This window comes from Synchiropus splendidus, chromosome 13 (genome assembly GCF_027744825.2).
Source record: "Synchiropus splendidus isolate RoL2022-P1 chromosome 13, RoL_Sspl_1.0, whole genome shotgun sequence".
In the NCBI taxonomy this organism is placed as follows: Eukaryota; Metazoa; Chordata; class Actinopteri; order Syngnathiformes; family Callionymidae; genus Synchiropus; species Synchiropus splendidus.
Genome location: NC_071346.1, coordinates 6782042 through 6798249, shown reverse-complemented (window position 1 = coordinate 6798249; position 16208 = coordinate 6782042). Strand labels below are relative to the sequence as shown.

The 16208-nt window shown below is 42.3% G+C and overlaps 1 protein-coding gene across 2 annotated transcripts; it reads right to left on the bottom strand.

Annotated features, from left to right (window-relative positions):
• Positions 1-468: 468 nt before the first annotated feature.
• ticam1 (TIR domain containing adaptor molecule 1) lies at positions 469-3186 on the bottom strand. Of its 2 annotated transcripts, none has more exons than XM_053883321.1 (2): positions 3144-3186; positions 469-2817 (listed from the first exon to the last, which is right to left on the bottom strand). In XM_053883321.1, the coding sequence occupies exon 2, from the start codon at positions 2731-2733 to the stop codon at positions 1141-1143; it is 1593 nt and encodes a 530-aa protein (XP_053739296.1). In that variant the 5' UTR covers positions 2734-2817; positions 3144-3186; the 3' UTR covers positions 469-1140. The 2 variants fall into 2 exon arrangements, with proteins under 2 accessions (XP_053739296.1, XP_053739297.1); XM_053883322.1 differs by lacking the exon at positions 3144-3186 and adding an exon at positions 2928-3132.
• Positions 3187-16208: the final 13022 nt, after the last annotated feature.

Sequence of the window (16208 nt, the reverse complement as noted above, 5' to 3'; positions counted from 1 at the left end):
TTTTTTTTTATTTAGTATAACCTCAAGGTCAATTGTGTATCTAGTTTGATTAAATAATTTATTTTTGAGAGAATTGGGATGCCTTTCCTCTCTGGAAACTCTAGTGACATGAATTGCTCAGTGTGTTTAACTGGGAAGAAGGAAAGTTTGAACATTCCTATATGAATAGTTGCTTGTGTGACTCAGCAGGAAACAGGCATTTAAATGAATGAGTAAGTTCATACTAACTTCTTTGGGCTTGTTTATTTGTGAATGTAATGTCTCTCTGCCAACGACTACTGGATGATGGGCCAGAGTCCAGAGTCATTGGTGATATATATATATATATATATATATATATATATATATATATATATATATATATATATATATATATATATATATATATATATATATATATATATATATATATATATATATATAAAACACTTTGAGTCATGAGGCTGGTTCAGAACAGCTTTAAAAGGACAATAAAAACACACACACAACATGAATATTCCTGTAAACCCCACAGTGCAATATAGTTATCCATATCCTGTCACCATTAAATGATATAACAAACGTGATCGAATACAAACTAGATACAATGGCACTTTTGAAACGAACCGGCGAACAGTACGCAACAGCACCGCCGCCTAGCGGCAAAAACCAGTTAGTACACATTGCGCTCTCCAACGTCACAATGTTTTGGTCAATAGATGGCAGTCCCTGACTATAAATGTCGAAAGACCTCGAACACATCAACTTAATTTGCTCCATTAATTACCTGAGAATGCTGCTCATTGTTTATCCATTGCACCTTATTTGAAACGGTAAGTTATTTTTTAATATTAGGCTTGACAAGCTAATTGTATGTTAGCATGCTAATCTTGTTTGGAAAGCTAGCTTCTGTTTTGCTGAGCAATGCAGATCAAAATACACAATAACTGTCGGTTCTATTCTCGCTGGTGTTTTAATCAGGTAATGAAGTGTTGTTTTCTTGCACGTGCCTAACTAAAATGCACTCTATTGAGGACTCAGTTGTATGAAAATAGTTAGTTTTAAAGTCAGGATCAGTCTTCTAAACGGTAACAGTGTCAAGTTATTCTGGACTTAGATACACACTAGGCAAGTTATGATTCAGAAACGTCAAAAACAGTCTTAATCATCTTTCTCCAAACTGCAGCCATGATCTACTGTCATGCGAGAATCATTACCGATCATAATGTATTTGGCATTTTCAATGTGAATGTTGGGTTTCTGCTGCCACATGGGCAGAGCGCCTGCAAAGTCACAATGGCTGAAAGCATGTTCCTGGGACTGAGTTGCTTTACTGGCTTGCAGCAGGTGCCTCTGCTGGTTATGACGGAGTAGTGTTCTCTGCTGCTCCACCCACAGTCTCTTCTGCGCTTTAAGCTTGGCTGGCGAGAAAACCTTCCTCAGCTTCTTCTCAAAGCTCTTGCTCTCCTCCAGCGGAACCAGCGTTTTGAGGACAAGGGGCATCTGATCTTTCGGCAGACGGTTCTCCGACGGGACCAGAGGGATGACGGTGTTGTACTTGTGCTTGTTGTGGAGGGAGTTGATGAGAGCCGATTCCGTCTTCACTTCCAACATGCGCGTGTTGAAGTTGCGAGTGAGCAGCAGAACTGTGAAGGCAGAGTTGTTGATCGCGTCCTCGATGCATCTCAGAGTGCTCCGTCCAGGAATGGCAAAGTCCTCCGAGAAGGTGGCGCCGTCAGCGCCGATTACGGTTTCCATCTTTTCTTTTATGGCCTCCGCCGCCTCTGTGTCTTCTGGTGCATGGAGGATTACAAATGGGTAGAACATCACCTCCTCTTCCTCTTCTGTGAGTGAACCGGTGTTTGGCTGTAGTAATGTCTTTGGGAGAATGATGTTTGCCTCCGGCGGCGGGCTGGTGTCAGTGGCAGGCCCTGGTTTACACGGGAGCTCATCGAGCTTCTTGTTTTCTGAGAGGACGGATTCACCCGTCCCAGAAGGAGGTTCAGGTTGACGGAGGAGTTTTGCAGGTGATTGTTCGGGGTCATTTCTCGCAAGAGGGAGGGCAGGGCTTTGTTCTGGGCTTATTCCATCCTCTTTCAATATGGCAGTGGGGGTTGCACTTATCTCCAGATGAGTGGGGTATGATGGTTCAGAGCAGCTGGCCTGGAGCGGGCAGGGAAGGGCCAGATCCTCGATCTGCCTGGTTGAATCCCCATAAACCTTCAAAGTTCTTTCAACTACACTGCCGCTTGGATCAGGGAAAGACTTTAAGGAGGACATCCAGGCTGCAAACTCTGGCCCACAGACATCTCTAGCCTCCTCTTTCAGTTGATTATACTCCTGGTCTTCCCAAATCTGGTTGTCAGTAGAGACGGCTCTTTTGTAGGCCAGGTTCCTCCGAACAGGCTCGCACAGTCCTTGCTCCGACAGGACCCTGAAAATCCGAGCCAGAGCTCGCGGGGATTCTCCTGTTACATCCAGAGAAACTCTGAAATCCGCTAATTCACCTTCACTCTTTTCTAAGATCTCAGCCAGATGTTTCACGTGGTAGCTGTCCCCCAGCATCTGGAGTTTGTTGAGGGCCTGCTCCTGCCTCCGGAGAATGATCAGGCAGAAGGCATGTATGATGATTTCTGCGGGAGACTCGCCCATCTGGAATGTCAGGCTCGTCACTCGATCCAGAGCCGTCCCGTCGAGGATGTCGTAGACGTCCCTCAGTCCCGTACCCAGATTTTCCTCCTCTTCCTGACTCATGCTTTCGGTTTTACCCGACTATAAGTCACTACCGAGTGTAGTCATCGCCGATCTTCCAGACTATGCACCACATTATTCAGATTCCTTCAAAAGAAAAACAGTGTTAGCAATGAAAGTACAGGCTTCAATGAATGGATCAATGTTCAGGGGAAACGTCTATTTGCTTTTAGGTGAACAGTAACTATTTTACACACCACTGAGAATATGTTCGACCCGATCCACTCTCACGACCGATGGAGTTCTGGCTGGCTCAAAGTTGACTCTCCAGCTCAAACAAGGAAGTCCCCTTTCCCCCTAGAAAGCTACTTCTCACAGGAAGTTCTGGCTGTTGTCTTCAAACACTGCAACAAGCGTACGTCTAAGGAGAGCAGCCTGTTTAAACTCGTAACAGAACTTTGTGGCGTTCTCACCTGGGTGCAAAGAGAGGCCTGTGGCTGCTACGGCAAGTGGGAATGAACGCATAATGATGATGTAAGACACTACATAATACAGAGGCTCGCAAGGGACAAAATACAAATACGTTAAGAGTTTGACTTTGTGCATACTTTGAATCAGCGGTGATGTTATTTTCTTTTTTTTTTTTTTTATAAATATATAAAATAAAAGTTATATGTTTCCAGACAGAAAAAAAACTGAAAATTTTATGAATAGCAAAAACAAAACAATATTCATAAATAATGACAGCACATCAAAGAAATATCAAGAATTAAATGTGATGAATTGTTCTTTTTATCTATTTATTTTTATTTTTCAGGGCTATTAGGAAGTGACAAATATCCCCCAAAATGTGCTGATTATTATTATGAAGATCAAAAAATAGCAAGTAGTAGGGACAATAAATATTATTAAGTCTTCATTTTTTCAGTACCATAGACATGTGCATTACAGTGTATCTATCGATTCCATTAAAATACATTGAATTCCTTTGAATAGAAATAATAAAAATAACTGATTATCATATCAAAACTCTATATTGACCTGAAAATAGCGAAACATCTCTATACGGTCACTGTAAGAATCCACTGCATCTCAGCTCAGCTCAGAGAAGGACACGTCAAACTCGAGGCATGCAGCCCAAATTCGGTCTTTTGTGGTGGCCTGCAAGGGCAAATCTGCATATGGTTGGCTAGAAATGGAGCCATACTACGGTAATTCAGTTTGGTACATTGTCAAAAAAACAAAACTAGAGCTCCCTCCCACCTCTAGATTCCACTGTTCCTGTTTGTGGTTTAAACAGGCAGTTTTCCAACACAGATGCGGAGAAGGGATGTAACAAGGGCAGGGTGCTTTATTGTATTAACCTCATCCTAGACAAGATCAATATTAGACAGAGGAGCGCCACCTCTTAGTCTGCAGCAGCTCATTTCAATGTCTGGCCCAGCTTGCTGGCCGGCGTCTTAATCTGGTTTTTAGCGCAGAGATAGGGCCACTTCTGTCGGGAAGTCATAAAACACTGACAGAGACGGCATGTATGCCTCTGCAAAATGACACGTTTTCATCCATAAGCCTTTCAGTATCAATAAGTCCTGAATTATAAATAAATGGTGAAAGCCTTGTCAAGGACAACGGGATTAAGGAGAAAAGTAACTCAGGCCTTTCTCCATTTTCTGCTGAGTGCCCAGTGTATTTTTATCAGTGGTAAAAACCACCAACCCTGTATTTACCAGGGGTGGGGTCACACAAGGCAGAGTGCACGCCAACATCAGGTCCCTGAACGCAGCGCAGACAGAGAGCCTCTGTGTTTAGTGCCGGGCGGAGTATGATATGTTTACTGTATAACCACTTCTGAGCCATCGGCGTGACCCTATAGAAGAAACCATTTCTGCATTGGTATGTCGGTTGCTTCGACTGAAATCACCAGTGACTATTCAACATCAATGCGTTCTCTATCCACTTCAATATTTAAAGGAGTATATTATCTCTCGCTATATGCAGTATGTATCTATAAAACATGTTTATTACCGTCACCAGCGTACAACTTGACTAACTCTGCTTATAAGTGTAAAACAACTCAGTCCATTTGAAAGTGAAACACAACCTAACATTTTTTTGTGTATAGCTTTTTGTGTGGTTTTCCAGTGGTGGTATATCTGAGTTTAGATTATGTAGGAACCTAATGTTCCACAATGTTGTTTGAGAATTGTTTATAAGACAATATTTAAATCACATGACACTTTTACACCTGTTTACCAAGAAGTACTTGCACCATGCTCTCTGTTCTTCTTTCACAGTACTAGGGTTGTGTCTTGGCAGACATCTTGCTACACGATATGTATCCCGATACAGGAGTGGTAATACGATACATTGCGCTATATTGCGACAAAATTCAGCAATATATGGTAATAAGAACCATCATTTTAAGGGGGAATATCAGATGATGCAGGATAATATTATGTGCTTGAATAAAAGTTTATTGTTATTAAACAATAAGTTAAATTTCACACTTCCTTCTTAACAAAATAATAAGAAGAAGTTGGTATTAAGCACATCTCTCAAATGCAGCAGTGAATATCTATAAATGAAATATCAATCAAGTATTGCGATATTTCAGTGAAAATATCGACGCAATATCGTGCAATCTAGTATCACGATATTTGAGCGTAACAATATTTTCTCCCAAACCTGCACAGTTCTATAGTGAAAAATGAAGTGTGACGTTCATTTCCTTCATGATCAGTTTGTGGAATTCGCTGATCAATAAGCGCTCTACACCTCCACCAAGCAGGAAACTATAAGGATGAGTTGGGCGATTCAGAGCTTCAGCATGTGTGTGCGCAAAGTCACATATTTTCTTGACCATCCAGATTTATTCAAACTGATGCTACATTGGAAAAAGAAACTTTTTTTCCAGAAAGAAACAGACTTTCACGCTGACTTAGGATCATCTGCAGTCGGTTACGTAACAGACGGCCAAATGTCCATCTTTATTGAGGTCAGTTCTTCTAAAGAGAGACTCACTGTCCCAGCAGCTGTGTGAGTCAGTCTGCCGGTAAATTCACTTTCACCTCCAGTGACTGTCAGTTCTGCAAAATATGGTGTTTGGGGAGAAATGCCCGCTGACCTGTGCTTTTTTAAATTTATTTATTTTTTGATAACACACGCAGATTCTTCGTCATACGACAGGAACCTAAAAATGCACAGATGTGTGTGTGTGTGTGTGTCTGTTTGTGTGTCGTTGCCGGTCGTGGGAGAGAGCCCTGGGGGAGACACAGAGGGGTCACATATAAGAGGCTTTAGGGCAGACAAGTGAAAAGGAGGCCCTTTCTTGGACAGAGACCATGGATTAGGATGAAAGACATACGAGTGGGGGATGCTCTCTTTCTTTTTTTATCTGTCTCACCCTCTCGCTACATCTCTGCCACATTCTGCATCAGGTCTCTTTAGACCAAAATTAAAGAGGACAAACCAACGCTGAGAGCCGACGCAGAGCCAGAGATAACATGGTGAGATAGTAGCAGAGCGAAAGATGAATTGAGACCTTGACAGATCGATAGCCTCTTTAGAATCCAGTCTGAGAGAGGCCAAGAGAGGCCATGCAACGCCTCGCTCCTTTTCCCAGCCACTTGATTCGTCACACATGCTAAGAGAATTTAACACACCAGCTTCTCGTGGGCAAATATACGCTGCGCACACATGTACATGTGAAGATATACACTGATATGAGACCATGTCAGCCACTCAGATTCAACTTCCACTCTCTATTGGAACACTGAAGGAAACACCTGCGCTGCTCAAATGCCAGTGGTGTGGGTATTTTTGGCTTGAAAAAAGGAAGGTTTCGACCTCTGAGATGTGTCTTCCTGGATATGACTACGATAAACTAGAGACCCTATGAAGTTGTAAGATTTTTATTTTATTTTATTGACCTTTATTCATATGCAGAAGGGAGACCTCAACCTCAGGGAATGCATCTAAGCCCCCAGTATCAGTGTGCATTGTCTTGTATCTACCATCAATGTTTGATCAGAGTCTCCTTTAATGTTGATCATTGTTCTCAATTTGTATGAGAACTATTTCGATTTAGAGGTCAGAGCACACAAACACAATTTGATCTCAGCCCTCGAGGGGTGAGTCTCGGTTTCTATTCCAGACCTTTTGCAGTGAAAAATAAGACTCTCCTCAGAGATAGGGTGAGCAGCTCAGGCATCAGTGAGAGGCTCAAAGTAGTTTAAAACTCACAGTATTTACAGAGGAGAGCGAGAGGTTCCTGTGGAGAGGGACGTCTGGGCCACAGTGCTGCCCCCACGACCCAACCCAGGAAGACAATACACTCAGTTTTACACTTTAAATCATTGTGTCAATTAAAACTAAAGGGAATGTTACATATATATATATATATATATATATATATATATATATATATATATATATATATATATATATATATATATATATATATATATATATATATATATATATATATATATATAATCATTTAAGTGACAACAAGTTGAACACCAAACATGACCTAATATTCAACTCTAACCAATACATTTTAGTAATAATTTCAAATATTTCAAGCAAATAAATGGTGGAGATGGATATGTCTTTTATTGTATTGTACTGTATCTAAACTACAATATCAAGACATTGTGTTAAATTATGTGGTATATGTTAATATGTTACATTATCTAAAAATACCAGCCATTTTGTTGAGGCAAAAGTATTCATTTTATCACCTTTAATAAGATTTTGATGATTAAATCTTGCACAACCATAATAATGTAGTAGTAGTAGTCTATAATATGCACGTCTCAGGCATTAAAATGTATCTTCTGCACCTGCCTATTGTATGCATTTGGATGCATTTGGATGAGATGGTCATGTATAGGTGGTGGCAGATTTAAGAAATCTCCACGTATTCCGCCCAAATCCAAGGTCGGTATCATACACCGAGGCTAGTTTGTGTTGTCGACAAGAGGTCCAGCAGATCTGAGCTAATGTGACAGTTAACTAGCATTAATTCAGAAGCCAAGGTAAATGAAGCGGGCCGGCGGACATGACAGAGGAGTGCAGCCGGGATCGGAAGACGTGTGTACTGTACCACAGTGGACCATGCTTGGGTGAGCATGTAGGCCATGCCGACAACAATGCATAATACAGCCTCTGGTGATGGGGGGATGGCTTCACACAAACGCCGCGCACACACCTACACAAACTGGCACGCATGCAGAAACATCGACGGTGACGGGGCACGGAGCCGTTCATGCTCATCTCAAGAGAAAGTCTTTGATCGGTGTGACAGGAAGGGCACTCGCCCCAGAGGAATTAGCAAAGTCCTGCTTCGCAAAAGCACAATAAATCGGCCCGTTCTTACCACCGAAGAGAGGGACGATCTGATATTTAACTTCATTAATATGCTAAGTGTATGAATGCCATTTGTTCCAGTTCAACGTCCAGAGTAACATGTCCTGGATGCATTATTAACATTAACCAGCGAGAAGCCTAGAAATCCAGGTTGCATGTATAATTCTTATTTTAATAGCTTCCTCATCTTCAGAAGCTATTCACAGCTAATCATCAGGGAAATATGAAACTGTTTTCTAGCCGCATTGGTGGATTAAAAAATGTTGTTTGAGGAGCATTTTTACGCTCTTTTTTTCCTCCCTAGTCAAAAATAAATCCCTGGGAGGAGATTGCTTAAGAGGAATAAAGGAGATAAATAATGCATCATTGTTTGGGAATTAAAAATAAAAAGAAAAAAGTCAAAAGAATAGTTACACAATAGATTGGGAACATAAAGTGACCATTAATAAACAAATGACTTTTCTTGTTTACTGTTCATGGTCAGTGATTTTGTTGTTGTTTGGAGTGTCCCGATAAAATATAGTCAGACTTAACAAAACAATATCAAAAACTTGATAATGATTCAGTACTGGCTCTACCTGAGCTTCATCTGACACCTTTCAAAAACAGCCCTGCTAAAGTCCATGATTTATATTGAGATTTATAAGAGAGACAATAACTGTCCACTGCAGAATAACAAAGGCAAACGTTTGAATTCCGTCGTACCCGGGTTGAAGAGCACTAACCGAAGTAAATAGCCCAAAACTGGCAGCGCTTGGTGCGAGTTTGGACGCCCGTCCAAAAGCCGATGCCAATTCCCCCAAGTCACTTTTGTCCATTTCCAAACCCGACGGATGCAGGCTTGTGCAGCAGATGCACCCAACTAAAGGACGTGAGGCATGAACGCAATGGGAAATTCATTACATATTCCTGCCCCCCTCCGCTCGCCATAATCACCACAATTAGCAGACATCTGCAGTGACTCCAGAGCTGCGAGTCTATTCAAGTAATCAGAGCAGCTTCACTGACTGAAGCCCCCTCTGTGATGGGCCTCATCCTGAAGGGAAGCATTCCATTAGAATCGCAGTGATTCATTGAGACGCAGAATTGTCTGCTGGCATCTGACTTGAATGAGAGCCGACAGGAGGCTTGTATGACGGCGGAGATCGGTGGAGGTGGCGCGCGCTGCGTGGACATAAAGTTGGAGATAAGCTGATGGCACTCGGGGCTGGAATTCGTCGCCCCACAACAGTCACGGGAGCGGGAACCTGCTCCAAGGCGACTGTCCAGTGAGACTGGCAGAGGTTTTTATTATCCTGCCATGTTCGTTCTTCTTTACCACACCTGGAGAATATGTATACGCCGGGTGCGAGGTAAAATATAAACACAGCATACCTGTCAACCTCTGCCAATAACTCCCCTTATAAAGCGGTGCAATTCCCCTTACAAATTCAAACACAATCCCAACGCATTTTAATATTTTATTATTACTATTTATATCACAGACAGACAATGTACTGGAAAATGACAACAAAGATAACATATATAAAAGCTTTTGCATTACATTTACTATGTGCAGCATGTTTTAAAATAAATAATTCCATAGTCTACCATAGTGTCTTTCAATCAAAAAATCATAGAAGTCTTCTATGATTTTTTTCTGAATGATTCCTCTTGCAACACAATTCAAAACAACGGATGTGCGCAGCAGTGCAACGCGCATGCGCACACAACACTCTATCGTCAACGCTGAAAGCAACTAGAAAAATAAATGCGCGATTGAGGATAACTTTTGCTAGTATGATGCACCGACCGCCGTCAGTTACCAGCGAGACGAGACGATCCGTTTTGGATCCGAAATTGCCGAGTCGATATCGTTTTGGCGTGAAATGCCAGTGGGAATTTTTTTATTTTTCTCCGTATAAAAGTCATTATACGGCGAACATGATTTGCAATTGTTAAAAAACGTGTAGAAAACGTATAAGTTGACAGGTATGACACAGGGCAAGAGAGGAAACTCTTCACTAACTATATAAATGAAGTGAAGTAACATGGAGTTAAACACAGTCCGGCTCATGGACTCAGGAACTAGGAATCTGAAATGAATGTGATTTTAGTCTCCCTTTCAGACGTTGGCAGCTAATATTAGCATGAAGTACCCCTTCACCACTGACTCATAACACTAGAGACACTTCAGTTTCTCACTGTTTAGAGTCAGATCACACCGTCAACATGCAAGTTTTTGGTGCCCTTTATTTTAAAAATGTATTTTAAAGCCAGATATATTGATTTAAACCTTTCGTGTGACAAATAAAATGACCTGAAAAACCATACTGGCTCTTGGACTTCAATTTGGTGATCTAATATATATAGTGATAAATGCATAGTTTGATGTTTTTTTTGTGATTTTGTCACTGAATTTCACCAGTAATATTTAAGAAAGACATTTGAATCTCAAAAATATGTTGAAATACGAATAAAATTAGGTTACAAAATCAATAAAAATTGTTTGGTAATTTAAATCATTTTATTGGAAAAAAAGTAGCATTAAAAGGAAAAACACGTTTTTAACTTTTTATTATTTTATTCATGTATTCATGCTGTTTTTAAGTCATGTTTTTACAGGTAATTATCTTGGTAAAAAAGTCGTATTGTGTGACGGAGAAGGATAATTACAAACTCAATCGTTTTTACACCTGAAGTGAAACAGCCACAGTCGCCCAGCAGACTCTTGCTCAGCGGCACTTAAGCAGTTAAATTGAACAGAGACGTTCAACTCCTAGTGCCAACCTCATGATACTAATGGTTTTATTCAAATGTGATGATGCATCTGTTGCAAAACAGCCACTGGGCCCACTAGTGGGGCGACGGCACATTGCGCTTGCCTTGATTTCTGGATTGGCGGAGAGACATTATCGCCGCGGGAAGCTCCGCCGTCAGAAGTGGGGTGAAATCAACAACAGCTAATCAGACGAGCCCCAGCTCACCTACTGACTCGCCGACGGTTTGGACCCAGCCAGAGCAGATTGTGGAACCTGGAGGTGGATCTCGCCGGCTATTGTTCCCCTCCTGCCTGGCCGTGTCGTCTGTCAGTTCCCGTTTCCTGTGTGGCTGATGGAGACGTTCAGGATACTTTTACAGACTTGGTCTGTCCGGAAGACCTGAAGAACGATAACTTCAAAGGAGGTGTGGGGGTGGTCGTGGGGGGGGGAGAGTCTTAGACGACAGCGGCGTGGACTTTTTGCCACAGTGATCAATGTGACAGTGAGGACGGATGATTTCCTGATATCATTTTTTTTTCATTTTCCCTGCAATCTGGGGTTCAACTACAGGACAAACTCCCTCCTCGCTGAAGCCTCAGTTAGCAACTAGGAAGCCAGTCTCCATTCGGCCTGTTAGGTCAACAACACTTCAGTGGTTGGTGCCATTTGGAATTGAAATCTCAAAATCTGATGATAGTGCTGCATAATTCCTGTGTGTGTGTTTTAATTTAGCTAAAGAACAAGTGCCCTTTTACATCTTAAAATGAATCTCAGTGGACCGCAAATCATTCAGCCATCCGTCTTCTCGCGCTGATCTCTTCAGGACTGGAGCCTTGCCCTGCACATAACACAGGAAGGAAGAGGGTCAAAGCTAGGTAGACATAATGTGGAAGTATATTTACACATCCCATTCAGCACATATTCGAACGTCAAAGGACAGAAGGAAGGAAGGAAGTCTGACTAATATGAAGACCTTTAAGGGTTTTCAGTTACATATATATATATATATATATATATATATATATATATATATATATATATATATATATATATATATATATATATATATATATATATGTACTAGTCCACGACTTCAATAAAGCCTTATAAATGCGTTATGACTGTACTGAAAATGCATTGCAGATGAGTGCTTAAAGTGAAGTGTTGCAGAGTTTCCTAAATTATTATATATTTTTGCAGTGATGAATTTAATGCGTGCAGATCTGAGTGCTGCTCAGTCGGAACAGCAGAAGGCATTTAATTTACCCAAGGGGCAGCATGGCAAAGTAGGTCAACGGGGGACGTCAACCCAGTGGTCTCAAATCAAATTTAGGGATGAAATAACTAATATTAGTTTTTTTTATTAAGTCTGGAACTGCCAGGCGTATTAGCATCTTAAATAGCAAGAGAACAGACTATTTCCCCGCGTCTGGAAAGTGACATCGAATTAAGATATTTATTCCAAAATAAGCTAAGATGGTCGATAACATTGTGAAGTTAAATTCATAAATTTAGCATAAACATAATATGAATGGTTTGTGCTAGATGATTTTTTTAAATGTAGACATGGCACTGTTTTTATTTTAAGATTTAACATTCATAAAGTGGACGAGAAAGTTGACAGTAATAGAGAAGTACTTCAAATTTCCTCATTCGAGTGCTCCCTGTCCACCGTTATGCAGATCATCCTCCGAATCCTTCCCACAACCCTCCTTATTCTAAAGTCGATCTCATCTTTCCCTGGGAGCGGCAGTGAGGCGTGCTAAGGCCAATTATTGTCAGAAGGTGTGATGGCTCCTTCCGTCCGCTGGAGTTGGCGGAGCCGGTCCTAATAAAGGTGCAGCCAAGACAGGCTGCCTCTCTGCTGAAATGTGTTCAATCACCATGGCTACCGGTCAGAGCAGAACCCCTGCTGAGGTTATTAGAATTTCAGTCTGCTCACAGACACACACACACACACACGAATCGCTCCACTACGCTAGGTAACAACTCGCCGTGTGTATCGTGGATGTGAAGTGGGTTTTGTGTGAGGGTGTTTATGAGTCTGATGCAGGAAGAGAGGATTTATGCTGAGCACCTATAGATGGATGCTCTGCCATCAAAGAGGGCTACAGAGCTCAGCCTTTTCTGTCGATACATCACTTAGATGATTATATATTTCAAGCACGTTTTTCAGTTTCACTTGGAATAATATGAGGTGAAATATTTTTTGTTTAACCTGCATGTGTGCCTGTACTGAATGAGTGAGTATTTAACCTGGTACTACTGTTACAAACCTGCCAGTTTAAATCAGCGCTTACGTGTTTCATGGTTTACAGAATGGTGAGTTTGGAGAGACGCCAGCAGAATATGAAATTGACACAGTGGAATCACGGATATTGTTTCACATTACACCACCTTTATAAGGCACCTTGTGATGAACACAAATTCTTCCCCTTCTCTTTCATCATGAGCGATCACAGGATCTCTAAGATTTTTTTTCCACGTCCCCTGTGGTGCTCTTTGTCTTGTACTTCATTGAGTTTTCGCTCATATAATTGAAACAATCCACCTTATTTGTAACTTTCATGACATACACAATTGACTGATATATGTCTGAACACCATACGTTCATTTACTTGGGAGTTTTTTACCTTGGGAGCTCAGAAGCTCAGGATCACGGGGATCTTTCTCCACCACGGGAGGCGCTGTACAACCCCATCTTTTTTTAAACTATATTCTTTTTGTTGTATTTTCCATCCATATGTGTCTTTTGCTATTACATACAGTTATGTATTTAGGTGTGACTAGCATTTGTTGAAGAACATCTAAGGCATGTTGTACACGTTATATTACTGCAAGCATTCTCCACTTTTACACGAGGAGGTGACGTGAAACGCACTTCAAGACACTGATCATAGTAGTCGGAATGTGGAAAAAAACGCCCCAAAAATGACTCGAGAACAAAGTAGGAATGTATAGCTTCCCATGCCTGCTCATGCTGCAGACCAGCTTCAGGGTGAACTTTCCTGATTTTCCAGTGTTGAAACCCCCCCTGGGTTCCGACACAGAGCCCGCAGAACTCACTTGCTCATGTTGCTATCCTGAGCAGGTGCTTTGCCAAACTCAAACACCAGCATTGTGTCTAGTATTGACTGATATGAATCGATGTCTCAAAAGAATCTATGACCTAGTCAGTACTGTGAGCATCTTCTGTCCTTCCATCGACGCTTTTCCTGGTCCGTGCTTGCAACCAGACGTCAACTGGAGTCAACATACCACTGTCTGCTGCTCATTGTCAAAAGGCTAATAATGAGCATGTTGCGTTTAACCACGACTACTACTTTGGTCGACAAAGGCAAATACCAAGCACATTCTTTTTGGGTTCCTTCTACGGCAACGAGAGGTGCTTAAGGAGTCTTTAAGCGCAGAGACTATGGACATCCCTTGAGAGCAGAAATATGTGGTCACTATTTCATGGTGGGCCATGTGTTACACAGTCTATGTTTCCAGGGTAAAGGGCTGTTTATTCGCCCTTTATGTACAAAAATGTACCTGCGTTTACCAAATGATGTTACTGTCGCTGATCAAGGCTTTGGTGCGTTCTTTACGTTGGGATTTCTCTACACCACAACATACCCACCAGGGGGCGCAGCCCAGAGTCAAAAGTTTATGACAACAAACTCTGAGACCAATGTGGCGACCGTGGAAGAAGATTGATCATGTACCTCTTGAAATGGTTGGTGAAGTTGTTAAATATATCCTGACCGGAGGACGGAGAATTTCTGCCATTGTGTCTCAATAGAGCTACGTATCAGGTAGTAACAGCAACACTGCCCCCCATGGCGTCCGGTGGTGCTGCTCCGTTTGGACCGTGTCCATAAGCTTTGTGGAAATACGAACGGATTCCAAATCCATATGTAGTGCTGAGCATGAAGAGAAGAGAGAAGCCTGTTTTAACAGGCTGAGATGAGACAGTGGACATGTGGGACGAAGAACTTTGGAGATAAGGAGAACAGGAAGACCGCTAATGAGGTTCATGGAGGTGGTAAATGAGGACAGGAAGATGTAATGTGTGGCTGAGGTGGATGATCAAGATAGTGGTGGTGGTGGTGGTGGTGGTGGGGGTGAGTAACTGTGACAACCCTTGAGGGGAAAAGAGAATACACATTTCAGAGAGAAAATATTGTTCTCTTTTGTATATTGACAGCTGTTCTGAGGTCTTGTTGGGTAGACAACAGATGCAGCAGTCAGGTCCATAGACTTTTCCCAGCTGGAACGCTGGTTGTTCCCAGACCAACTGACAACAAGTCCAAGAACTGGCCTGAAGCCTTGTCCCTTTTGGACCAGGATGTAGGTGGCAAATGTGGTCCATTCTCACTCGCTGTCATGATCCCCAGCGGTGGCACTTACAGTCCGATGTGTGAAACCCAAGTGTCTTCACTACCCACACTGGAACTGCTTAGCAGGAAGGTGGCTTCGGGGCCTCTTCACAAGTGTCCTTGTCTACTGACTATCACAGGTCTTTTTGATTGCTGCATCAGAGTCCCTCACCCAGGCAGTCCAACCTATGGGGACTTGTGTCCAGGTACATCCCCTCGTAGGAGCAGGGAAACTCTTCAGCTGCTTTCCAGAATGTTTGTTCATGTCAAGAAGCCTGTCACTTCTGCTGTCCACCCATCACTAGGATCCTCACGAAGAGACTTCCAGCCATTCCACCACCTCAACTCTCTGCTCTGTCTTCCCCAGGGACAGTTAACTCCAGAAGCGCCACTGTTTTCCAGCCTCAGACTTAAAGATCATGTCTGGCTGTGGCTTCTTCCTTGCTCAGATAAAGTCGATGGCACTCTCCCCAGGCCTCTGAGGAGCATCGGAATCGCTGATGTTTGAAAGATCCCCTCTTGTGAGGGAGCAAGTCGACCAGACGCCACAGGTGAGCAGGTTGACGGGGCGCGGAAGGGCATCCTGTCTGGGTCGACAACTTGAAATGTTGAAAATATCTTGGGTGTTTCAATAATGGAAGGGCATCGACATTCAGTTCTCCTTGACAATATTGGTGATATTCTCTCATCGTGGAACTCGGTTCTATCAAGTCAAGCAAGGATTGTGCATTAGGGGTAAGTGGCAGGTTGTGTGAATGATGTAGGTTTAACACAGTTTTCAACATGATTTAACCATCTGATGATGACGGCTAGGTGTTGTGACGTCATAAAAAACCCTCACGGCGGCCTGAACACCATCCATTATGACCCCCTGTCGTCGTGATGAGATTAGCAAAAGCCATAAAAATGTGTCTAAATATTTTCAGACACTGGGCATTGTCTGTGCTGGTCCTCCTCCATTCCCCACCCGGTTTCTCGTGAATAATACACGACAGCCCCACGCCCACTCCGGCTGCCGTCGGCCAATCACAGAGGAGCACTCAGTCAAGCTATCTGCGCTCAGCCA